The sequence below is a fragment of the Uloborus diversus genome, chromosome 2 (genome assembly GCF_026930045.1).
Source record: "Uloborus diversus isolate 005 chromosome 2, Udiv.v.3.1, whole genome shotgun sequence".
NCBI lineage: Eukaryota > Metazoa > Arthropoda > Arachnida > Araneae > Uloboridae > Uloborus > Uloborus diversus.
This window is the reverse complement of record NC_072732.1, coordinates 99,728,075-99,754,465: the sequence shown is the minus strand read 5'-3', so window position 1 is coordinate 99,754,465 and position 26,391 is coordinate 99,728,075. Positions and strand designations below refer to the sequence as shown.

Here is a 26,391-nt window from a genome sequence, read left to right as displayed (position 1 = left end):
AAATTTTGTTTTTTTATTTCAGTATTTTATTTATTATTTATTTCTCAGTGGAATCTTCGGAGCCGGCGTACTCTACAATTCTTCCGGTGGACAGTTCCCATGGCCCTTCGCCTACTCACCTTTATTCACCGGCTATTCCCGATTCTCCCAGATCGCCGCAGTATCGGAACGGATCCGAAAATCGCTCGCCAGGACTCGAAGGTAAAAATAATCACATTGGACTAGCGTTGCACTGAAACAAACTATCAGCATTCGAGTTCTGTATTTGCTTAAAACCTTTAATTAGCCAACCAAAGTGCAGGTCTTCGTAATTTTTTTTAATACGTATGTTATCTAGAGACTGAAAATTTGATTTAGTTCTTTTGTCATCTATTTACGTAAAATAATCTTTTAATCAGGCCCGGGTCTATAAATTTTGGGGCCTTCTGCAACAAAATCTGTAGGGCCTCTTTCCTGAGGCCAGTAGTGTATATTTGTAACGTTAATGAGTCTTAGAGTGCTAGTTTTTTTTTTCTTGAATTTCTTGGACCGTTGGGCCTCTTAAGGACGTGCGCAGATCCGGACCTATTTTTAATCATGGAAGGTCTTTGGTGTAAAATGTTCGCCACCTTTCAAAACTTGCTCATCTCGAATATATATTTTTTAACTGCACGAAAACCAATATCATTTAAACATACATTATTTTTAAGAAATACGCGATGAAAGGACTTAAACTTACAACGTTTTCACAGAAGCAATTACCAATACAACATAAAAGCGTGTCGAACGATATAGAAGTATTGTGAAAATTGTAAAACTGCATTATTAAGCAGTAAGTTACCGCCCTTAAGCCAGGGCTAAGGCAAAACTACATGCAATGTACCCACCGACAGCCCGGTTATGGCATCTAAAGCCCTGATTCCTTCTCTTAAGTAGCGTCACGGGGAGTTGTCGGCCATGTTGGGGCCAAACACCGGCTGTCTTCCTATGTCTGCCATGATAAAATAGTGGTTTCTTAGTAACTCCTTATCAATAAATATTCCTAGATTTTTTGAGATAGCAAAAATCTGAACGTACATTACATTTTTTTTAAATTTTTACTTGATAAGGAAATTAAATTTGATTTTAATGCAATTTAATGTGCAAAGATGTTTTATAATAATTTTCGACCTTTTTGAGAAACATTTTTTACTCTCGTCCCCGAAAGCATGGAAGTGGGATAGGAATATGTATTATGAATGTATTGATTATTAAAATAGCATAAATAATTAATCATCTATTGATTAATCTAAGCAAATATACTTTATTTACCAAAAAGTAGATTTTTTTTTTATCGTACAGACACAAAATTAAGTTGTATGTTACAAAGATTTAAACTATTGATTCTTTGAATTGTAAATTAATATAACCAATGTATAAAAATGAGACTTGCAGTTTCAGTTTGTACAGAATATAGTTTTTGTTATTAAACTGAAATGAACTTTCGAATTGAAAACGAATTTAGTATTTAAAAATTAAGCGGCTTTGTTTTCATCCATAAATTAAAACAAACTTTCTTTATTTCAAGGATGGAATTCTTCTTTGAAAACTTATAATTATATTAATCATTTACTTAAGATACAAATAATCGTCTTCATCATTAAAGTTTCACAACACAAAGTGGATTTAAATAAAACTTCGAGTGAGTAACTCAATGAAATGCAAAGTAAGATTTTCTTCCTTTTAATAAAAAAAATATATAATAATAAATGGTATCAAAGTAACATGTTCAGTAAAAATAACACAGCAAATATGGTGTGTGTTTCAAGTTTTATATTGCAAGAGTGTTAAAATGTAAGATATTAGATAAAAATAAATGTTTTTTAAAAAAATCAACTCTCAATAACATAATGTCTGTGAATAATTGAATGTTTTCTTTCTTTTAATGACAAAAAAAAAAAAAAAAAAAAGAGGAGAAATTTGTCATATTAACTCACAAAATCATAGTAAGGATGAATAAAAGTAATAAATTAGCTTAAGATTTTAAACAAAAGTTTAAAATACATATAAAGAGATGAATTAATTACTCGTGTTATTGATTTAGTACTACACATTAATGCATGCTTGCAATTCTGTTAAACATAAAAGTAATAGTTGCTTGTTTCAAAATGTTGCTTTCGTTTCACTGGCATTTTTCCCGAATTCACTAAACAATCATTCAGATTACAGATCTGAGATAAATAGAAACATCGACGATAAAGTTTTAAATATAAACTGCACTAAAATAATTTGAATTTTAAAATTTAGGCAAATCTATCGGTATTGTTGAAGAAAAGTAAGCGTGTTTGCGCGGAAAAGTCACAGTAAATACTTTATGAAGCACCAAGGATGGCAGAAAGAAAAAATCCTGTTAAAATAATCCTAGAAGAAATGAACAAGAACTTACTGTAAAAAAGTAAAAACTCAGGAAATGCAATATTTTAAGTTACGATGCATTGAAAAAAGAAAAAAAACGTGAGTTTGAATGCTGAAACAAATATTAAAAATGTATACGTAATAAAATGCATTTGAGTTATACAGGGATGCACACCGAGGGGGGGGGTTAAAAGATGCTAATTCATTTCTGCCGATTCAATGCAAACAGATTTTATACGCTTTTCCTTATTTCGTTTCCCTGAAGGTAAACGTTATAATTTGGTGCCAAATTCTGCCGTATTCACCCACTTAACGGCTCAGTAAGTAGATGCTAAAATGAACAAAGAAATAAATAAACAAATAAATATGAGCTAGAATAGCGAGAACACAATGTCAAAAGACCGGTAAGCACTCGGATTTTGGCCCCAAGATGTCAAATGTGCCCACGTGATCGCTCACGTCCAATAAGAATCGGAAGCGGCACCAGACAATAGGGGAAACGATGTCGCTACTTATCTGATCGAGGGCTTTAATGTCATCCAGAGACTGCAGTTGCAGATGGCATCTCCCTCCAGCTCGGTTATTGTCTATTCCATAATGATGAGTTCATGACAAAGACGAAACTGCAATCTGTGAATGGGATAACCGGGCTGTCGGTATATTGTATGTACTACTGTCTCCGTTATTAATTTCCAACTGTTAGCTCTACTAAAAAATAGTTATGAACTTAAATAGTTCTAAATTATCTGAACATAATTCAGTCTAATTATGTTTGCGGACTAAATTTCTAGAAAAAAAAGTCATGCAGCTCAATTTGTTGTCAAAATTTTAATTACTCAAAACTCTATGGTTTTATTCTCCCGCAAATTTCACTAATTAAATCCTTTTTTCCCTTTCTGCACAGAAATTCTTTCAAAAGTGATATCAGTATCAATAACATCAACATCAAAATATACACTGTAAAAATATTTTTTTTGAAAATTTACGGTAAAAAATGAACTATACATATTGCTACACTGTAAAAAAATTCCGAAACGTCACTGGATATTTCGGTGGAACATTCCGGGATTTCAAGGGATTTTAACTATTTCGTGTAAAATCAAGTAACTTTCAAAAAAAAAAAAAATCCTGAATTGCTACTACTTTTTACTGTTGTGAAAAATGTCTTTAGCTATCAGTAAAAAGATTGACTTTGATAAGTATATCGGCTTTAGTTCGATTGCGACCCGTCCAGATTGATTAAGCTCTCAATGAGAGCGAATAAGTCTCTGGATCGCTTTAGATTTGCAAGACACGAGTTGCAGGCAAGGGAGATACTCCGTTCTTACTTGCAATTCTGCCTTAACTTTATCCATGGTTACATTGATACTCCAAGAGCTTTCCTTAGTAAATCTGAAGGGTTCCAAGCAATTACATTAAATCTACCTAATTTCCATTGAAGGTTCCAGAGAAGTGATTGTTTTTAACCGGGAAGATCTCTAAATTCTTCTGAAAGATTCAAGGATAATTACACGAAGGTTTCTAACTTTTACCAGAAAACGTTCCCAGTTTTTGCAAGATATGTTGCGGGCAGAAATTGGGTACATTAGCTGCCCATTGCTTTCCAGGAACGTTTCTGAATAGTTTTTACAGTGTAGAGACGACAGTTTTTCTTGCCAAGTGAAGTGAGTTGGGCGAAGTGGTTAAGGCCCCAAGTTCCCCAAGCTGACAGACACAAAGTTCTGTGAAGGTTTAAAAAAATCTGATTCAAAAATCTCTGCCCATTTGATGTAGGATCGCCGACCTATACCAAGGAGTGTAGAGCGGACGTAGACCGCAGCCAGACTCCAACCGCAACCGCTTCGGGCAGCTACTGGTACAAACCGGGCACTCGGAGGGACATGCCTGAGGAGGAGGAGGGCTTCGAAAGGACTTTCAAGGGGCACGTACGAAAGGTAAGTCGGTGTCTCAATAGGGTCGTTTCCAAAATTTTAAAAGTATTTTTTTCTTAAAGAGCATGCTTAAAAACATAGGATTCGACCTTTTTTTTTAAATAATTTGACAAAGTTCAATATTTTTTAAACATTATTTTAATCGATGCGCAGATTCAATTTTCTTTTTTATACTTCTGCACATGACATTACAAGTGATGAAATGGCATTCACTGATGCCATTAGTGTAGGGCACAATATTTAATTCGCTTCTGAATTATCATAACCTGAAAACGCGGTAGACAGCAAGCATAAACATTCAGCGCGCCAGTGGCGTGTGCGCCGAAGTTCATCACTTGTGACGTCATAAAGACCACGCCTTATTTGAAAAATCGGACACTTAAAATAATTAATTAAAATTAAACGTTTTGAAAGTAAAAGACTTTTTTCACTCCATGTTTTTTTTTTTTTTTTTTTTTGCTCATTCTATCCACTTTAATGACTAAAAGTTTTTTTTTTTTTTTTTTGACTGATTTAAACAACCCCATTTGAAGACTACGAAAACTCTGAAAACCCTTTTATAATGTAATTAATGTTGGAACTATAAGACAAGATGCTGTAGCTCAAATACTCCCATATGTTTTTACTTTTCTTTTTGTGAAAGTGTGGTCTAGTTTGATCAAATGCAATCAATGTTTTTCTTCTTAATTGCTGTTTTTTAAATAATAATAATTATTATTATATGTATGACAAATCAGTTGAATTTTTGTGGGTTCATAAATATAAAAGAAATGTTTCTACACTATTAAAAATCAAATCCAATGTTTCACCTAGTTGAATTTAGGGAACATTTAGATGCAACCATTACATTGGTGATTAGTTTCACCAATTTCACAGTGCTTTTACAAATACTTGTGAAACATTGAACTAGTTTTATGGTGAAAGGTTGAACCATCTTTCAAGGTTTTTTTCCAAAACGTATAGCAAGAAAGAGCTGCCTCGGATATCGAACTCAAAGGTTCCGGAAGCGACGATCGCTCTCTAACCACTTACTAGATTTCTACGGAAACGAATCCATCGGATCATTTACCTACTTTCCAAAAAGAAAAACTATTACAAATTAAGATTTCATTTTTTAAATGTGCAATGCTTGCCATTATTTACTAACTTGTTTAACTTGTCGTAAAGCTTCTAATACATTTCTTTCTCTAATTTAATTCGCGAAAATCATTTTAATGTAAATTGTCATTGGACGCATGCATTATATTAATTTAGATTCGTGTATAGCATTTAGAGGTTTTTATTTGGGAAAATAGCTTACTCAAAAGTCAAACTCAGAAAACGAGTTATTTTTTATTTTATTATTAATTGAAGTACTATTACATTACACTTCGTGGATATAATTTTCGAGAAAAAAACCACGCTAATAAACTCGTCTTTAAATGTTTTATTTGCATTTAGAAGAACACATATTTTTTAGAGTGTAAGTAAATCGTTATAAAAATTATTACACAATATTTAATTACTTTACTCATGAATGCTTTTAGAACTGCAGAGGGTTTAGGCGAGGCCTTGCGGGAAAGAGCACGGCTTCGGTTTAGGTCGTTAAATTATGTGGAAAATGAATATTATCAGGTGGAAATTAACAAAAGACGTTGTGTCATGACATTTTGTGAACTGGAATAAGGTTTTGAATGGAATCCGAGCGGTTATAGTAATGATACACATTAAATGAGTAAATTAATCAAAGTGTCGCTTAAAAATACGAGTTTTAAAATGCATCTCCCTTCTTTATAGGTGAAATGCTATGTCGGACGAAATTTCTTCACTCGACGAAATACGATTTGCCCGAGTCGAACTATAGTGTTAGTATATGGCGCTATGACTGCCAATAAGTAGGGATTCTCTGATCGAAAATATTTTTACTGAAGTAGGGAAATGGTGCATCTTCTTGAAGACACATATATTTACCAGAATCTTAGTGAAACGTTGAACTTTATTTTTAAAAGTGTGCAACATGAAGCTCGATAACCGATAAGACCGACGAAACAAATAAATCGATGCATTAAACTAGCTTAGACAATGAAAGTTATTGTTTCTAAGTAAATGAACGGTAATCATGCTGTAATGTATTCGGGTTCATTTATTTATTTATTTATTGCGATTCTTATCATTTGGTCGCGAAATTTGTGAATGGATTGTATTAAGACCTAAAAAAGGTCAAGTCCTCAGAAATTTTTTCTCTGAATTTTATGCTACATATACCCTGGAAGTATTTATATGGATGTGAAAGTAATCAAAATTTATTGGGAACATTTTATCGTTAAGCATTCGCATTGGTTAGATTTCTATGCAAATGAATGTTCAACTTCATTGCGTCTTAAATTTTTTGCGAAAATTCAGAGAAGTATTTATGTAAGTTCCAAAATGATTTTATTTTTTACGAAATTAAACAAAACTGTACTCAACATTTTCCAAACATGTTTTAAATTTAATCGATGTTTAATTAAATGGTCACCATTTTTAATTTTATTGAAGTTGATTTATGGCCATTTCTTTTGACCACCTTTAAGATGACTGTAGTTATACTCAATTTTGAACATTGGTGAGTTTTGAGAACAAATTAATTATTTCCGTATGGTAAAGACATTGAAAGTTTAAACTTCAAATAGCATTTTTCTCGCAATCAGCTTTGGCGGCAAATTTGTTCACTTCAACTATAATTCAAAAATACTGTCATCCGATTTTTATGGATTTTTTAGTACGAGATCCAGCTACGCTATAGAACGAATATTGTAATATATATACGCTACAGAACGAATATTGTAAAGCACTAACTCTTTCATTCTAAGCAATCTTTAACAACTGGCAACCCCACTTGCGGCTATTTTTGCATAGGCAACCTTAGTTTATCACGTTCAGAAAAAAAAATTAGCTTTAATTTGATATATAGATGATGACTATACTTTATGAGTGCATAAATGTGCCACCAATAGTACCCGTTTACATGTGCTGCGAATAGGTAGCGGCCAGTTGCGCAACGGCAACCATAACTTTTCAAGTTCTTTTGGTATATTTCTTTGGAATAGAGTATAGTTTATTTCAGTAACATTTTTACCCCAAAATGTCAAACAATATTAATTTGTTAAAAAAAACTTGCGGGCACTTCTTGCTAGGCAACCTAGCCAAAACACATTGCCCCTTTCATAATGTAATATAAAAATTTGATTTTGACTTTTATACTCGATGAGTGCGGAATTCTGCAGCCGGATCTTAGACTATTTGTAGACTTTGTCTATATTCTGTTAGCTAGGTTAATAACAAAATGTAAATCATAATGGCAATATTTTAAAATATAAATTTCTGTTTTTGAATTATAAATGCAAGAATTTGCCGAAAATTCTACAAAAAGGCTTCAGTGAGCTCTGAAAAATTTTACTTCAACATATTCTCAAATTTTTAGTACTATATGCCCTGGATAAGAGTCAATATGTTATTTTAATGGCATACATTTTGTCTTTAATGGAATTTTTCCAAAAATTTCGTAAAAATTAAGCAAATATTTGCAATTTTCATTAGAAATTATAAAAGAATTTCAAAAATGCTAGTTTTATTCATTTTGGCTAAAATTACATAAAAAATATAATTAAAATCTTTCTTAACATAGTTTAAAAAAAAAAAAAAAGACCCGGAACGTGTTCGGATTTCTTAAAAATATCAAAGATAAGAAAACACTCTAAAAAGAATTATATTTCTGTAGTTCGAAATATTGAGCTTCTATACTAAAGTAATTAAAGGTTTGACAAAATAAAAAAAAAGAAAAGGTGCAAAATTGACAAAATTATTCTGTTTCTTTTTCTTTCCTTTCTGCAGGATCTGCCGCTTCGGAGCCACCGTCCTACTCCCTCCGGCCGTACCGAGGAGCTTCCGGACGAGAATTTCAAGGAGGAATCGAGTAAGAAACGACACAAATTGGGCAAGAAAAAGAAACGAAAAAAGTAGTCTGGGTCTGATTTGCTTCGTTAAGTTTTTCTATTGCGCTTTTTTATTTTCTGTCGATCAGAAAAAAAGAGAAAAGGGAAGAAAAGGGTCTTTTCTTCCCCTCATTTTGCTTGCCAAGATAAATCGAATCAAGAATCTTTCAGGATTTTGCTTTCGTTTTTATCACCGCGCTTTCACCTCGCACATTTTTGAAAAAAAAAAAAAAAAAAGTGGTCGTCGTTTGAAACTCGTTTTGTGTAACATTTAAGTTCAAAGTAAAACTACGCGTCAAACTTTAAAAATCCAGGAAAATTGTTTTTTAAATCTCACGCGTTCGCTATTTACCTTAATATTCTTCACAAGATGTTATTCGGTTTTGTTCAGTGGTTTTCGTCTCCCTGCATCTTAAAATAAACCAAAATTTAAAATAACAATAACAATATCTGTTTCACACATTGAGACCAACAAAAAATACTTTGTTTTGAACACGTGAAAATGTTTTAAGAGCTTTGCTAACTAAATAATGATTGATTCCTGATTTAGTTCGCTTTGTCACAGCATTGTGTCTTAGGTTTACATAAGGTAATTTTTTCATAAAAAACTTCTTAACATACTTCTCATTTAATAACTGATGAATCAAAAATCAAATATACGGAATGCAATAAATCTGGAACTTTGCATGCGAAACGAAAGAATGTTTTTTTCTGTGAATTTAAGTGAAACTAATATTTTGACCTTTCAACCCTTAGTAAAAATGCTGGCCTCTTTTTGACAGATGGTTAGAGCCAGAAACTCGAGACTTTTTCTACGTTGAAGAAAGCCGTTTTTGTAACCCTGAAACTCGTGTATGCAATATGATTGCAATTTTGTTATTTATTAACGTTGTTTTTATCATGTATGTAGTGAATTTGTTTTCATTATGTTATTTTTTTGTGTTTACATTATACTTTGTTGAATGATTATGATTTGCTTTTGTTTAACTACAATTTATAAAGCAGCTTTTAAGTTTTTAAATATGTGTTGCTAAATCGTATTTTGATATTTAAAATGTTTTTGCTTTTACTGTTTAGTTTCCGTAATGTGTTTTGTTTGATATTTATTAAAACTCTCAGTTCATCATTTTTGTATCTTATTTTATGTTCATATATCATTTTGCTTTTTATTACACCTCTACACAACATAGCTGTTCTTTAATCACACGGATAAGTATCCGATTACGGAAAAACAATTTTCAAATTTTATCTTTAATGCAACACGGTTTTAATGCTACAAAACAAACATTGCCTCTCTCACTCATTCTTTGGATATCAGATTATTAGAATATTATTTTTCTAATAGTTTTCTTAATGTTGTTGGTTTGACTCCCCAAAAAGAAAGCAAATACTCCGTCAATGAGCAAAGCCGTGTTCCAGAGCGTGGTTTTCTAGGGCTATTTTTACTGGCTACAATTGCAGTTAACACTTCAAATTTTTGATCAACTAGTTTTATTGTCTTTTAACATCAATTGAGAGTTTTGAAATTCTTGATTTTAGGCCTAAAAAAGATGCAAATCTTTACCAGAGAAGTAGTGTAGAAGTTGGTCGCAGAGAAGAGAGAGAGAAAAGTCGAAGAGCATCAGCTCCAAAGTGCGATCAGTTAGTGCAAAATATCGTTGGAGGTATTGAATGTTTTGCGTTAGAAGAGCGTTAAATGTTTTGCGTTAGTTGCCCTCCGGAGTCAAAATATCAAATACCGGGAGGGTTGCCTCGCCTTTTTGCGCATAGTCTCAATGAAATCTACTAAGTTCGCCAGCACAAAATTAACTCCCTTTCCCCTCGTTTTAAATCTGGTTTTCGTTCTGGTGAAAATAACTATGTTTTACTCACATAATTCTTTTAATTCTCTTTTTATATATATATACATGTACAGGGTGTTCCCTTTTAACCTACAAGACCTTTATTTTCGCAACCGTTAGTCCTAGATGCATACTTCCAATTGCAAAAATATTCAGAATCAGATGCAGATTTAAGATATTGAAAGTTTGAAGTGAAAATAAAAATGCGCCAAAAAATACAAAATTTACCTTTTTATATGGGCTCCAGGTCCCCTAACTTATATTTAGGGAAATAATCTCCATTGAGAAATAATTCCAACACAGAAAATTTGAAATTAGTACGACCAATATTCAACGAAATATGAAACACGGCAATTTGTGACTTACACCACTTTTCACTCGCCGTTTTGGGGGAAAATATATCGGTTAACAAGTGTTCGAAATTATGTGCATAGAGTGGTTTTTCAAACTGACCGAGGTTTCGTAATGTGTTTTGGCGTGTCACGGCATAACATTTGCATTTATTTTTGAATAACAATGGAAAATATAAATATTTTGGTTTTTCTTACTTTGACGACCTGTCTTTCTTCTGAAAGGGCGATAAGTTCCAATCTCATCTCCTATATGATCCCTTAAAACTCTAAACTGGAATATCTCCTTGAATTTTGGTCGCACAAATGTCAAGTTTCTTGTGTCAATAATAGTTTTCAATGGAGATTATTTCTCTAAATATTATTTAGGGGACCTACGGCTCGTATAAAAGTTAAATTTTGTATTTTTTGACTCATTTTTATTTTTGCTTCAAACTTTCAATATCTTAACTCTTCATCTGATTTTGAACATTTTTGCAATTGGAAGTATATATCTAGGACTAACGGTTGCGAAAATAAAGGTCTTGCAGGTTAAAACGGAGCACCCTGTAATGTGTTTGCGAGTTTGTTCTCAAAAACCTTCGATAGCGATAACTTACTTGAGAAAGAATACATTACGATTAGAAATCCCTCTTTAAATAATAACCCAGTCACGTCAATCGCCGAAGTCGCAGGGTTTACCTTTGCGCCTTTGCTATTCGAGAGAAATACTGCTTTTTTTTTTTTGGAATATTTATCCTATGTTCTAGCACAACTAAAAATTCGAAAATCCACACGATTTAGTATTTATTAGTAACTCTCCTGTAATGGGCATTGTAGTTCCAGGGGAAATAGCTGCTTGTCGTTTTTATTGTTTTGTTTTTGCTTTAGTGGACGTTACATTACACTTATAAAGCAAAAACCAAAGCCGTTTCTTTCTTTCTTTCCGTTTAATAAGTTTGATTAGGAGCAAACAATTGTTTCAGTGTTTCAAAAGATACTCTAAGATAATGAGCAATAGCACTTTTACGAAGAGACATTTTTTTTTTATCCAATTCAAAAAAATGTCATTTCGCTGCTGTAAATTGAATCGCTAATATTTGAGCGTGACTGTAAAATTATTTCCTGTTCTGCTTTGAAAACTTGGAAAATTTCAAATACAGAATTTACTTTAGAAGTTCGTTTTTATTTCTTTGCTGTAGAAAGTCAGAATATTACTTTTCATAGCCTTTCAATGTACGCGACGAAACTCTTTAATGATTCCGAGTATTTGATTTAGATCAGGGAATCGGTCAAAAAGTATCAGAAAATTAATTCCGCCGGAAGCAATTAAGGAGCGTAATCGTACGCTTATAAAAGAATTGAAAAAAAAAAAAAAAAAAAAAGCTTGACTGCAATGAGGCAAAACGAAAATTTCATTGAAGAAAAGAAATGAAAAAATTACCAAAGTCAGCTTAAAAAATACTTAGAAGGGAAAATACTTACTGTTTTAAAAATGTTTGAGGAAAATGTAACACTGATCATTTTGTTCGTAAAACTTCAAGGATTGACTTGACAATTTTGCCTTAGGTTTAAATTAGGGGAACATAAGATCATCAGCACACTTTGATAAAAAAAACAACAGTTCAGATGTCATCAAGTACCAAGATCAAATAGAAAAAATTCTCGCTGTCGTCAAATAAAGGGAAATTTTGGAAATTAAATCTCTAGTTTTGTTGGTCGTAAAGAATTCGTAAAAGCATCCATATTTTATACATTTTATTAAAACGCAAAAGCCAGGGGAAATTCCTTAGTCGTGAGTGGCCGCTAGTAGAAATCCTTTTTAGCTGCCACTTCTTTTTTTAACTCAAAGTACTAAGCAATACATTTCATACAGTTTTGAAATTAATAATCCAAAACAAATTCAGTAATAATACATTTGTCCTACATAAGTTCACAAAGGTTGCATCTTGCTTTTGGTGTAACAGATTTTACCAATTACTTACTACATTTTGTAAACGAAAAAGGTCATTAATTTATTTTAGAGCTGGCGATCGATAAAGGATTTTTAATCACCATTTACTTTTTCATACAGTCACTCTGTGACCACTAATTTTGCATTTACTTTTTATATTCCAACTAGCGGTACCGGCACGGCTTTGAACGTAGTAGAAAATTAAAAGGTCATTTGGTTCGCTTGTATATTTACAAATAATTGATGATGAATTTCTCGACAATTGTCTATGTTCCTTTGCTTGCAAATGTTACAGTTCCACGTTATGATAATTTGGTTATTTACTCGACCACGTTATGATAATTTGCTCAGTAAAATGTTCTTAAAATAAGAATAGTAATAGAACAAAATCGAATTTTCGAAAAATCGCTTCGAGGCGCACACCCCCATGCTACAAACTAATTCTCTGCCAAACTTCGTGAAATTCGACCGAACGGTTTAGGCGCTATGCGCGTCACAGAGAGACATCTCGACAGAGATCCGAACAGATATCCCGACAGAGATCCAGATATCCAGACCAACTTTAAGCTTTATTATTAGTACATATAAAGATAGTATGGATAAGGTAGAAAGAGTTTTACGGAGCTAGTCAAAAACTGAAAATCCGGGTCAAGACGGAGGGTCTTTGAACTTTTTCCGGTTCACGAATGAAACCATGGGCGGCTCGTAATGGGAGCAACCGCCCCCTCACTTTGAAGCGCAAAGGGGCTTTGTACCTCCACTTGTCTAAGTTCAAAATTAACTATCGAGCGAAAAGTGATAGTGTTGATTGATTCATTCACTTAAAATAAGAGTAAGTGTGTGATTTATGTTTTTTGTGTAAATATTTCATAAAAATTAAAATGGAACTTTGAATTAGAGGGGGGGGGGAGGGGAGAGCACTGTAACCGTCCGTCCTTATTTTCGAGGTCGTTTTTTGATTTTTTTAGAATCAATAATGACATAACAATAATACAGTAATATAGCACAATTTTTAGAGGAAAAAAGAGAAGCAACTTTAGAGGGAGCCCCTTACCCTTCACTCTTATCTCCTTTAACCCCCTCCCTCCCTTTTTTTTTGTGCACCAACCACCTTTGAATACAACAAATAAGTTCTGCTTTGTTTGAACCTCAAAAAAGCATTCAGTTTTAGCCGTGTTAAGAGCGTGAAAATTTTAAATTTATAGACATGCAACTTCAACAAAAGGTATCAGTTTAGTCTTTTTTTACATTTGAATGAAATTTACATTATTTGTGGGTAAGTACAAATTTTAAAACAATTATTTCACTCATTTATAAATATACCAGATTAAAAAAACCGGGAAATTTAGACTAGAACAGTAAAAATTTTCTTACTTTCGGGCCTATTTAATTTGTTTGAATATATATTTTATAAAGTCTAGTATATATATATATATATATATATATATATATATATATATATATATATATATATATATATATATATATATATATATATATATATATATATATATATATATATATATATATATATATATATATATAATATATATATATATATATATATATATATATATATATATATATATATATATATATATATATATATATATATATATATATATATATATATATATATAGTATATATATATATATATATATATATATATATATATATATATATATATATATAATTTCAAAATTGTTTCATTTCAAACTAGATGGAATTTGGTCATTCCATGTCAAGTGATCCAAAGTTTTTTCCCTTACCTTTTTGTATTTCTTTGAAATTTGGCTGATTAATTGTACCCTTTGAGGTAATCAAAAGTCCCAAGTTTTTAGATTTTTATCTCTATTATTTTTTTATTTATGACACTTTGATTTTTCGAAAAACCCTCTTTTTTCATGGATGCTTGAACATAAAATGGACGATAACTCAGCACCAAATATAGATAAGAAGATTTGGTAAAAAAACATTTTAAAATGCATTAATTGCTGTTTAATGGGATATGCAGCATGATTAATTTCAAAAAAGTTTTAATTTTTAAAAAATGAAATTTAAATTTTTCAAAATAGGTATAATGAATTTTTCAAAAAAAATTTCTCAAAAATTTGTATGTATATTATGTTTGTTAGTGCAAAGTTTCAAGTTGGGATCTCAATGGGATCATATTTTTATGAATTTTTAAATAAAATTTGACTTATGAAATAATGACATTTTTCAGATTCTAACTAGTTAAATATGGGGTTCTCTTACTAGGGATGGTTTAGTAAGTAGTAATTGATCATGACTATGCTTGAAATGAGCTGACATGAATTTGTGGATTAGTACCCCCAGCCCCTCCGGCACACAACCACTTTTTATCTCTTTTTTTTTTCAAAACTATATTAAAAAAAAAAAAAAAAAAGCTGGCACGCGCGTAAGAGTTATAATCATAATAAACTGGGACGCACGCTGCTAAACATCAGTAGTGACTAAGGCTTATAAATGGGGGGAGGGAGGGGTCATAAAATTTAAAATTCAGAAAAACTTTAACAGACAAATAGAACCACTCATTTGCAACTTTTTTTTTATTTCCGAAAGTGGGACGGTAGGGGGGGGGGAGGAAGGGGGCAATCTGGAATGAAGCTTAACAACATGGAAGGTTATGCTCAAATTAGCAAAATTTGTTTGATGTATAACTGCTTTTAATATATGTATAAGTAGATTTCGCCTTATTGCTCTCCTTTACAACTGAAATTAAAAAGAAAACTAGCATTAAAGAAAAAAAAAAAAAAAAAAACAGCTGCTCTCCAAATGTTGTAGAAAGACAGTTTTATGCAGACAGACATATGATCTGATACTTAGATTTATTTTTAGTTTAGTGTGAAAAGAATGGAACAACACTGAAACAACACGGGGGGAAACACTCCTACTTTGCTATGATCTTGGGGCAAACTATTTCTTTCCTCTTTCCAAAATTGATTGGTTGCAGGGGTAAAAATTGGTGCAGGGGTAGGGGATGAAATGAATCATAACTTTCCTTATCAGAGAGTGAAATAATCAAGTACACTTTGTGAAGTTCGGATTGAAAAAGAAACACTTGGTCTGAAAAAAAAAAAGCATCAGGTGAGGTGTGATACTAGTATAGTGTTAATCGTATGTCTGTGTGTGTGGGGGGGGGGAGTAATGTACTTCGTCTTGATTTAAAGAAGAACATTCAAAAGCTTTTAATATGTTTTCTATTCATTTTTGTTTTATTTTATTTATTTATTTTTTACACTTTGAAAATTGCTTTGAAAAAAAAATAATAAAAGTGATGGTGCAGGGGAGGGGGCTTTTTCTTGCTTTAAAGAAGAACATTTACCAACTTTTAATACATTTACTATTCATTTTGGTTTTTTATTTATTTATTTATTTATTTTTACATTTTGAAAAGTTTTGAAAAAATAAAAAGATAAAAAGTGGTGGTGGTGGTGGGGCCTTACCAACCTACAAATTCATGTCAGCTCATTTCAAGCATAGTCATGATCAATTACTACTTACTAGATCATCCCCAGTAACAGAACCTCATATTTAACTAGTTACTATCTGAAAAATGTCATTATTTCTTAAGTCAAATTTTGTTTAAAAATTCATAAAAATATGATCCCATTGAGATCCCAACTTGAAACTTTGCACAAATAAACATAAAATACACACAAATTTATGAGAATTTTTTTAAAAAAAATCATCATACCTTTTTTGAGAAATTTTAATTTAAAATTTAAATTTCATTTTTTAAAAATTAAAATTTTTTTTCTGAAATTAGTCATGTTGCATATCCCATTAAACAGCAATTAATGCACTTTAAAATGCTTTTTACCAAATCTTTCTATCTATATTTGGTGCTGCGTTATCGTCCATTTTATGTTCAAGCATCCGTGAAAAAAAAGAGGGTTTTTCGAAAAATCAAAGTGTCATAAATAAAAAAAGAATAGAGATAGAAATCTAAAAATTTGAACTTTTGATTACTTCGAAGGGTCTACAATCGATGAGCCAAATTTCAAAGAAATACAAAAGGGTGAGGGAAATCTTTTTACAAATTTTGGATCACTTGACATGGAATGACCCAATTACAACATCTCAGCACATACAGCGAAAAATTTGTTGTTTTCATTAAGTTACAGTAAACGATATTGCTCTTCTCTGTCAAACATTTGAGTTTGGAACTCCACAAAGTGCAATTCGTAAGTAAAAAAAGCTCTTGTAAGCCCAACGCAGATGACGCCAGGTCAACATTCGAACAGTACTGCATGTATTTTGCTTTAAAACTTAGTGAATAACTTACTCGGAAACATTGAAAATTTGGGTGGAGATAGGAAAATAATGTAAATCAGAACAATAAAACAAAACTAGAGCCTTTTTTATATTTGGTAAATTCAGAAGGAAAGCTTAACACTTTTCAAAACAGTAACAAAAATGAAAATTGTTTCATTTTAATTCAATTCATTGTTAATTTTAGCTAAATGTTTTTAACATCCACGCATTAACATGCAATAAATTCACCAAGCTAAAGAATTGCTCGCTGAAATATCTTTGTGGACACAACAGTAATATTGAAAACAAGAAATTGGTTTTTGCGGAAATTGTGAGAACAATCGTTTATAGGTTAAGCAAAAAACACAGACAATTGCATTAATACTCAGCGAATTCAGAGACATGATTGTGAGATAAGAGCATAGCAGGAATCTGCACAAACATGTTCATGGGAAAAAAATGCAGCCACCGTTGTCCAAAGACTGGAGCACAGAGGATGGAGGTCTGTCTTGGCTCCACGGTCTCCTTACCACCCTCAATAAGAATGAATGTGTTCCTGAATTTCTTAGACAACTGGCCCTGGAAGTCATCAGTAAAATCTCTCCAAATGATATTACAATATATTCAGATGGCAGCAAAATGAATATTCAGGCAGGTAGTGGAACTTACATTAAAACTCCTCAAGAGAAGTTCTTCCTAAAGCAACGAAATCCAGATTTTTGTTCAGTTTTCCGAAGTGAATTAATTGCCATTCACATAGGACTGGAGAAAATTATGTGCGAAAACAACTTCGGTGATCTTTGGATACTTTCTGACAGTAAAAGTTCAATTCAACACCTCAGAAACTGGTCCCTCATAGAAGACAAAACTAGCTTATCAATCCTACGTAAAGTAAAGCTCATAGCCCTTCAGCATAAGGTCCACTTTCAATGGATCCCTTCCCATGTTGATATCTACGGTAACGAGCTGGCCGATACTCTTGCCAAAGAGAGTCTTGCCCATCCAACACCTTTCACCTCGGAGTTCACCTATCTAGAACTGTTCTCCAAGCAAAAAGCCAATAATAAAGAAAAATGGTTAATACCTCCATCTCACAATTGGTACAAAGGCAAAAGGACAGGACAATCTCTTACCCTTCCCTGTGACAGGCAGACTAACACCCTTCTGTCACGCCTCACCAGTGGACATCTGAAAAGTCTCACTTTCTCTGGAAGCTCCGAGAGGTTCCCCATCTGCCCTAAATGCCAACAAGACCAGGCATCACCACAGCATATCTTGAGCTGCCTGGGATTGGACTGGAACGACATATTCGACAGTCCACTGCTAGTGTCAGATTTCATAAGGGTCAACGGTTTCATCGATTTGGTCTGACTTCGTCAGACCAAAGGGAGATTAAAAACAACAACAACAACAGGAATCTGCACAGCTCAGAAAATCAATTGATCATATAGGAACCATTTTGATTACCGTGAGATTCTACTACACATTGTATCCAATGATTCCGTTTGTTAATACTGAGCTGCATTAGTGGTTTCATGCTGATTAAATACACAAGTCTGCAAAATTGGGGACATGAAAAGGTATTTTTACCGTAATAAGTCACTTTTGTACTATTTTGTGTGCTAATTCTAAATATGGCATTCATTTCAATCAATCACATGTTACGATTTTCTCAGAATTTACTTAAATTTATGTGAAAAAAACCTATTTTATATTTTCCGGGAGAAATAAGGTTTTTCAAAATATCTGTAAGTCTATTATTATTCCAAACCCAGTGGCACGACAGCCCATGGGGGGCCAAAGCCTACTGTGCCCATCACAGTCTTCCTCAGAAAGGATTCTGGGATGCTACGCAGATGTTGGGGTTAAGTGGTCAGTTTAACACAGAAACCTCAGGGTTAGCTCCTAAGCACGCTTGGCATTTTACTAACACACTAATTTGTGTATCAAACAGTTGAAAATTACGTGCTTAGTATATACATCAAGTTTATAGTAATTACAACAGTTACCATTGCTTAAAATAGCCTGGATTCATGTGTATCTTTAATGCTTGATTTCCCTTTACCGAAACGGAAACACTGTTTCATGCCTTTTGACCATTTCCTACACAAGAATGACACCCTTTTCGTGGAGCTCATGACATCCTGATCACCAACTTTTAAAACCGAAATATGCCTAAAAACATCTCTTCATAAAAACTTATTTTTCTGAATGTTTGTTCACTTCGAATTCTCCAAACATAACTAAAGGAATCGGGAGACTTGGGGTTGGCCCTTGTTGCCCCCATTTAGTATATATTTAATAGATAGGTTAAAACTTTAAACGTGAAAACAATAACATTATGTATACTCATCTACCGTGGAAAAAACCGTGTACAGATGACAGATGCAACACCTTTATAAATATGGTGTACCTCTGCACAAAATCATTTGAGTCAAAGATCTGTAAGAGTAAATTGAGCAGAGAGCTGAATTAAGAAACAGTGAAGGGGGAAGAGAAAAGGTGAGTCATCTCTCTCTCTCTCTCTCTCTCATTTCAAGTGGTACCTGACTCTTATGAAATTCCTCTTATGATAACAGTTTAATAAGGGTTTAAAGCTTTTTTTAAGGTAACTTTGTTGAAAGATTTTTTTTTTTTTTTTTTTTGACGTATTAATGAACTTAAAAGTTTTTTTTTTTTTTTCTTTTTTTTTTTTGGTCCCAAAGGCAGAAAAACCTTCAGCTTTCACCATAATGACAACATTTGGCACGGTTGCCTTTCCTTAAGTATTACATTATTTACTGGTGGAGCTACGAAAATCAAAATTTTCATTTTCTGAAAAGTTGGGATATAATACAATTTTTTGACTGTTTTTTTTTCTTCTGAAATCAGTGTTCAAAAAACTATCAGAATCAGTTAATGATTTGTAATCACTTTTTCGGTTCTAGGCCTGTGATATTTACACGGCTCAATTAAATTCCTATGAAATCGTGGTGATCGGTAAAATTGCAGTATTTCACTGCACAAAATCCTAGTCAAATATTTCAATAAAATATAAGCAGATTTTTCTGAAAGTTTTGAGTTTTAAAACATCACTTCTTGATGTATTGATGAACAATTAAAGCTGTTCATCCCCAAAAGTATAAATATACATTAATGATACGTTATAAGCGCACTTTATTTCATTTTTAATCAAAGTGATATCTGTGAATATATTTTGAATATAATACGGGAAGTTTCTTTACTGAAGATCCGCGGCACGACTCATATGCAAAATGCGGTGTTTTCCCAAGATATTTTTTCCAACGTGAACATTTTTGATAAAATGGGGCTCACAGGAGTGAGTCCCATACTCTGGTTTTACACCGAAAAAGATTGAAAAAAATGTAAAACAAACCCTTAGAATAAAAAAAATCGTTTTTGATTATTTAAAAAATATTTTAGGGAGGAATATCCCCATGAGTCTCCCAACTTCCCACAAAAGTTCGTGATTTTGAACTTTTTCCCTTTTTAGCCCCCCAAAAGAATGCTACTGACTCCCCCTTCCTCTCCAAATGAAAAAAAAAGGCTTTAAACTCGCAAACAGAAATAATAATAATCATAATAACGGTGAGGCACCATTTCAAAAAGTTGAAAGTGGTGGGGGAAAATGATGGTCATATTTAGATTCAGAGGGTCATTTCACATAAGAATAAGCAAGATAGGTTTCAGAAACATTATAAAGGGTTTTTTTTTTTTAACTGCGCAGTGTTATTCGCATTTTAATGCACTGGACAGTGACGAAAAATATTTTCCTCAATGCGAAATTTAGCAGCAAGAAAGAATTTCAACCAAGCAACGATTGGAAAATAAATAAATAAAAGCATTTGAAATCTGAAAGAAAATAAAGAAAAAAAAGATCTAAAAACTATAGGAAAAAATTTAAATTTTCAGCGAAATCTTTCACGTAGCTATTTTTTGTAAGTCATATGTTCTGCATTCTGAGACAACCTTTCATTTGTATTATCAATGTGAATAGTTTTTCTCTATTTTTGAAATTTACTACCGTTATGCTTTTTCAGTTAGAGGAAACCCGAGTTCAAACAAAATATTTATGCCTTATAAAATAACTAACCAAGTGTAGTTCGAAATAAATGGAAGGGCATTGGGCGAAGATATATTGATGCTTGTAAAATCAGGAACGAATAGTTAAGGCAATTTCTTTTACCAATTAGGTATAAGATTTTTCAATGCTTGTCAAATAACTTTTGGGGGGAAAGCGAAAGCAAAAAACGAAAATAAGTGGGGCATTGGCATTTTTGTTTTATTCGATTTTTTTTAATTGATTTTTTTAATGCTCAGGGAAATTTCATTACTTCTTCAACACCATATAAAAAAACTAATAATAGCAATAAAAGCGGAGGATGTTTACACATTTTTAGAATGATTTAGGGTCCTTTTTTATGTTTAAAATGTAAAGTTTTTTTTTTTTTTTTCAAATGTTCAACTTCATTATCTTGTTTCTTATCCCTTTTAATCACTTTTCTTTATTTTTTATTTCCCATTCTAAGAAAAACCTTGCTATAACCATAAATCCTTTACTGAAACTTGACAATTCCGGAACCAAGATGGGAAATTTTTTTCGCTGCGCTTTTTTTTTTTTTTTTTTTTTTTTGTTACAATCATTTTAGTAACCCCTTGATTCATCAGGGTTAACGACGTATTTCATTTATCTCCTAGTAGTTTTCGTTCAGGATTCAACATTATATCTTGTGCTGAGCCATATGCCTCGGACAAATACTGCGAACATTACGTTTGCTAGCATGAAAAGTTGTAAATTTACTGCTGTTACAGAAGTGTTTTAAGAGTTTAAAATTTATTTCTTCATTGGCAGATTTTTTATTGTTACTTGTTACCTCTTCAGAAATATTTGAAACATATAGCACCTTCTTCGGGTATCCATTCGAAGGCGCTGAGTTCTAATGTAGGGACCTAATTTTTCGCAACTTTCCCGTTTTCAAGATATAGGCCATTAAAATGTTCCGTACTAGCTGACCCAGCAAACGTTGTTCTGCGGTGTTTTCCATATAAGCATTTTCTAATGAATATTTTGGTTGTTAATTAAAAAATAACTAATGAACTGTAAGTTCGTCCTACTGTAAACTTGCTTTTACTTATGTTTTAGGGCAGTTCTCAAAAGGTGGGAGCAAACACAGACCTCAACTTTGAAGCTTCAACACCAAATAACTTTCATTTTAATTGACTCAAAAATTTTTGAGTTAAATAATAATACGGTATAGAGACAAGAATTGACATAAATTATGGAAAAAATGCTCTTCAAATACCCTTAAAAAATATTTTCTTTGCTAAAAGGCACAATTTTGGACATACCAAAACGTTAACTGAGCAAATGTACCATTAAAAAAATTTTTTTTTAAATTATTTCCATACGTTTCAAAAAAAAAAAAAATTAAAGGTATGAATCGAACACTGAATAATTTTTTGTTAATATTTTGCACAAATAACAAAAGTAAAGAGAGATTATTTACTTTGTAAACAATTTTAGAAAAAAGTTTGAAACTTGATGCATGTCCAAAAGTTACGATCCTTACATTGCTATTATTTGAGAATTAAGTATATGATGTTTTCGTTTTAAAGGTGTTTATCGATCCTCAGAATCAATTTTTAATTGTTTTAAAGTGTTTTCATAAGCTTTTATACAGTATCTTAGAAGAAAAATAATTTTTCTTAAACATACATGTGAGATGTCCAAATGGCGTTACGATCTTGACACCGATAATTCTGTCCGTTTATTCAAAAATTTTTTTGATCCACTGTCTTTTAACCTCAATAAAAAAGGTTATTATAATGTTATCTTCTTTAATCCATTAGTATTTTGCATAATTAATACGTTACACATTGAACAATATATAAATTACAGTAGAAACATGGCTGGTTATGATCGCAACGAAAGCCATTTTGCGCTAAAATCGCCAAGCAAACCTCCGTTGGCGACAACACAGTATACGATAAGCTAAAGGTTACCAGAGTGGAATTCCAGTTTGACAAATGTAGTTTATCGTCAGCTGCATTAGTTTTGGCGACTTTATCGCCTGCGCTAGCAATTCCCCCCCCCCCCCTCCCCGCTTTTTTTATTTTAGAATTTTTTTTTCTCTCCTCTTTCTTTTGGAAACATAATTTTTCGATCTCCAAATAGAAATACGAATTTCTTTTTTCAATATTTTTTTTAGACATCGTTTTAATTCTTATGACATTAGAAAAAATATTCATTATTAAAACTGATGTCACTTTTTACATTTGTATTATTTTTAATTTGAAGCTTTTTTTAACCTTTTATCAACTTCTTCAAAATCATTCCAAAACTTTATTATATGTAAAGAGCAGTATGTATAGCCATTCAAGTACTTCATTAATATCCTCTTTATCATTAAATTGCAAAATTCAAAAAGTAGTAAATAAAATTTTCATTGGAAAAGTTAAAAATCAGATTAACAATTGTCAAAAATGCTGAAACTTACATTATGATGATGTCCAAAATCTGTTACCTACAGGACAACAATGTCCAAAATCTGTTACCTACAGATTGCTGATTTAATTTGCTAATTAACAATTTTTACAAATACCTGCTGTCTTTTCATGTTCATATATTGTGTTCTAGGTATGCATACTATAGAATAAAAGCAAAACTAATGTCAAATTTCAAAACTTTTGAAATTGCTCAAAGTTAACTTTTTTGTTCCCACCTTTTGAGAACTGCCCTTTAATGGATTGTGTAACAATGTTTCAATTAAAAAATGAAATCCTTCTTCGACTCAATTATTTTAGAGGGGTGGCCGACCACTCGGTACTGAATTCTTATGCATTTCCAACAGTCGGCCATCAGGGCCGGACTAATACTCCGTCAGTCCGTGCCCCAGCACGGAGTAAAAAATTTGAGGGGCGCAAAATTGCCAAATCAAAATGAGAAAAATATTTGCAATTGAGCGGCTGAAAAAAAAAAGTAAGTTCTCTGGGAAAAATACTGGTACCATCTACAAATGAAGATGGCGCATCGCGATATCCCTTTATCTAGTCTATAATCGTAGTCTACGCAAGTTTGAAGTAAAATGTGTTAGTTCTTGTCGAACGTTACCTAATTACAGAGACTTTAAAATCATTTTAAATGAAGGAGAATCATCAGTACAGGATCAACACCAGCAGGGGCGCTACGAACTTAAATTTTTGGGAGGAACGAAATTCTCTGTCGAACTTTGCAGAATGATAAAATGCGGATATATGATACATGTACTCACACCTCTAGTAAACAGTTACATTCAGGCATTTAAATATTTCAATTATGTCTTCAAATTTGCAGAATCGTCAGGAAAAATTTGCCGAATTATGAAATTTTTGAGAGATCAGAGTGACCCCCATCGGGGTGCCCATAGCAGTGTTGCCAGACGTCCCGGATTTCAAGGGACAGTCCCGTATTTTGAAAAATTGTCCCGCGTCCCGGGGAACTTCCATACGGGACGGCTGAAGTCCCGTATTCCAGCTGATAACAATATTTTACAGAACGAGACTTTATTTTAAGGGAAAAATAAAGTAAAACAAAAATTGTGAAATAATGAGCAATAAGAAAGTAATGTGGCAGCAAACGCAAAAATTATTTCCCTTTGAATGTTTTTGTTTTGGCGGCAGATCCCACGAGGAACTAAATGGTTGCTTCTTTGCTCATTTACTCACGTTGGATATATATCTCTGCGCATGCGTCGTCAATCGCAATGAAAACGATTTTTATACTTTGATAGGCGACATTTTGTGCGGTTTATTGCTTTGTTGTGATTGAATTTTTCAGATTTATTATGAATTGACGTCTCAAAAATACCCCCCCCCCCTTTTTCACTCATAGATGCCTGTCCCGTATTTACTGTTCTTAATTCTGGCAACCCTGGCCCATAGTCACCAGGAGGTGAGCGGGGAAAACATCCAAATTTTTCAGAAAGCGAGCAACCAATTTGATTTTAGTTATGCAACGAAAGGAAATCCTTCGCGGATTTAAAGATTTAAAAAAAAAAGAAAATGACCATTTTTTTCAATAAAATTTGAGAACAAAATGCAAATTAAAAAATATATACATATATTTAGTAATATATCAGAGAACATCTGTACTAATAAGAAAAACCAACTAAGAGCCGCTGAGATGAACGCTTCAAACATCATTAAATAGGAGAAAAAAAAAGGTACAGTAATGGGACTAAATTTTGCGAGCCGTAATTTTCACGAAAATGAAGATAATGGTAATTTTGCGAGCTGAAAATTTCGCGATTTTTTTTATAAACAGAAGCGGAAGTTGAAAAATCCGACGTAAAACGATATTTCGCCAGGTTTAAAATTTTCGATTATGACGGGGTTGCAAAAATTAAAGCCTCGTGAAAATAAGGACTTTTACAGTATTCAGTGCAATTTAGAAACACTTGGCAAGCTTTAGGACTAAAAAATGTATAAATTTATAAATAAACAAGATAGCGTTTTTCTGTTTCTGTTTTTCTTACTTTTTTTTTTTCTTATAATGAAAATATCACAGCTAAATGCTGAAAAATGTATGTGCCGCCGAAAATATGGTTTAAACAGATGAAAAGTCCAAGTAGAGGAAGAGAAATGAGATTTAAACGATTGTAATGAAAAGTCGCACCAGAGGTTGTTAAATGGTTGAAGGGAAAAAACGAAGGTTTAAAACAAGAATTCTGCAGGAGATGAGGGACGATATCTAAAATAAAACTAAGTAGAAAAAATGACCATAGTTATCACACAAAAGTCAAAAATAAAATAAAATAATTAATAAATAGAAACACCTCCGACCAAAACAATGAAATATTCTACTGGGGTGTAAGCGTTTGAATTCAAACATGTTGAAATTTAAAAAAATCAGCATGATCCCTGACATGATGATCCCAGACCCCATCCCGTTCCCTTACTTCAACAAAGGTTGCCTGCCGACCGAGGGGTGTATAACGGTTAGGCGTTGGCATCTTACGCTTGAAGACACAGGTTCAAACCTGGCCCCAAATCGATGAATTTTCAAGATAAAATAGACAGCGCCCGGGTCGTTTGATTTTGCGGCATGTAAAAGATCCCTTGATTATTCGTTTGGCTTGAAGTACTCTTGGAAAAAAAAAATCCCAGCTCTATTTCGCTTCGCGAGAGCGCATGTACCTTCATCTGATACGGAAACTGGGCGTCGATATTATCGTGGCACGGAGCCACATGAAAGAGTGGATGCTATATCGGGAGCTCGCACTAGGCATACAAAAGTGAAAGCCTCTAGCACAGCCTCAATAGAAATAAATAAAAAAAAGATAAAAATTGTAACAACTGCAGTTTTTTTTTTTCTTGAAAATTTTCCTCTTTAGACGCTTCGACAACCCCTTATTCCCCTCCCTTTTTCAAATTTTGTTTACAGAATTAAAATTTCGAATCGTTTAAAATTTTGTTTTGAGCCTTCAAGTTTGAAAAATTTCAAAGTAAGTTCCTCTTAACATTCCTTCTCTTCCTTATATCATTAAAGATTGTCTAAAATAGCATTTTTAGAGCTACTATTTAGAAAACTTTCCAGGGTGTAAACCCTAGACCCCCTATTTGTGCACAAAATTTACCCATGACCCAATGTTCACATTGCTCTTTTTTTTTCTTTGAGGAATCACGTATTGCTTATTGTTTTCACTTGACCGTTGAATGACGTCCGTCCTTTGGTTTTATTTTTCTATTATTAT

General features: G+C 32.5%; 1 protein-coding gene across 1 annotated transcript in view; it reads left to right on the top strand.

Moving 5' to 3' along the window:
• The window catches only part of LOC129235304 (double C2-like domain-containing protein beta), a 172,085-nt gene that overhangs the window by 69,925 nt on the left and 75,769 nt on the right, over positions 1-26,391 (top strand). Inside the window, exons 8-10 of the mRNA XM_054869033.1 lie at positions 49-201; positions 4,147-4,307; positions 8,157-8,238. Coding sequence (XP_054725008.1) covers positions 49-201; positions 4,147-4,307; positions 8,157-8,238 — 396 coding nt within the window. The remainder of the gene's footprint in view (positions 1-48; positions 202-4,146; positions 4,308-8,156; positions 8,239-26,391) is intronic.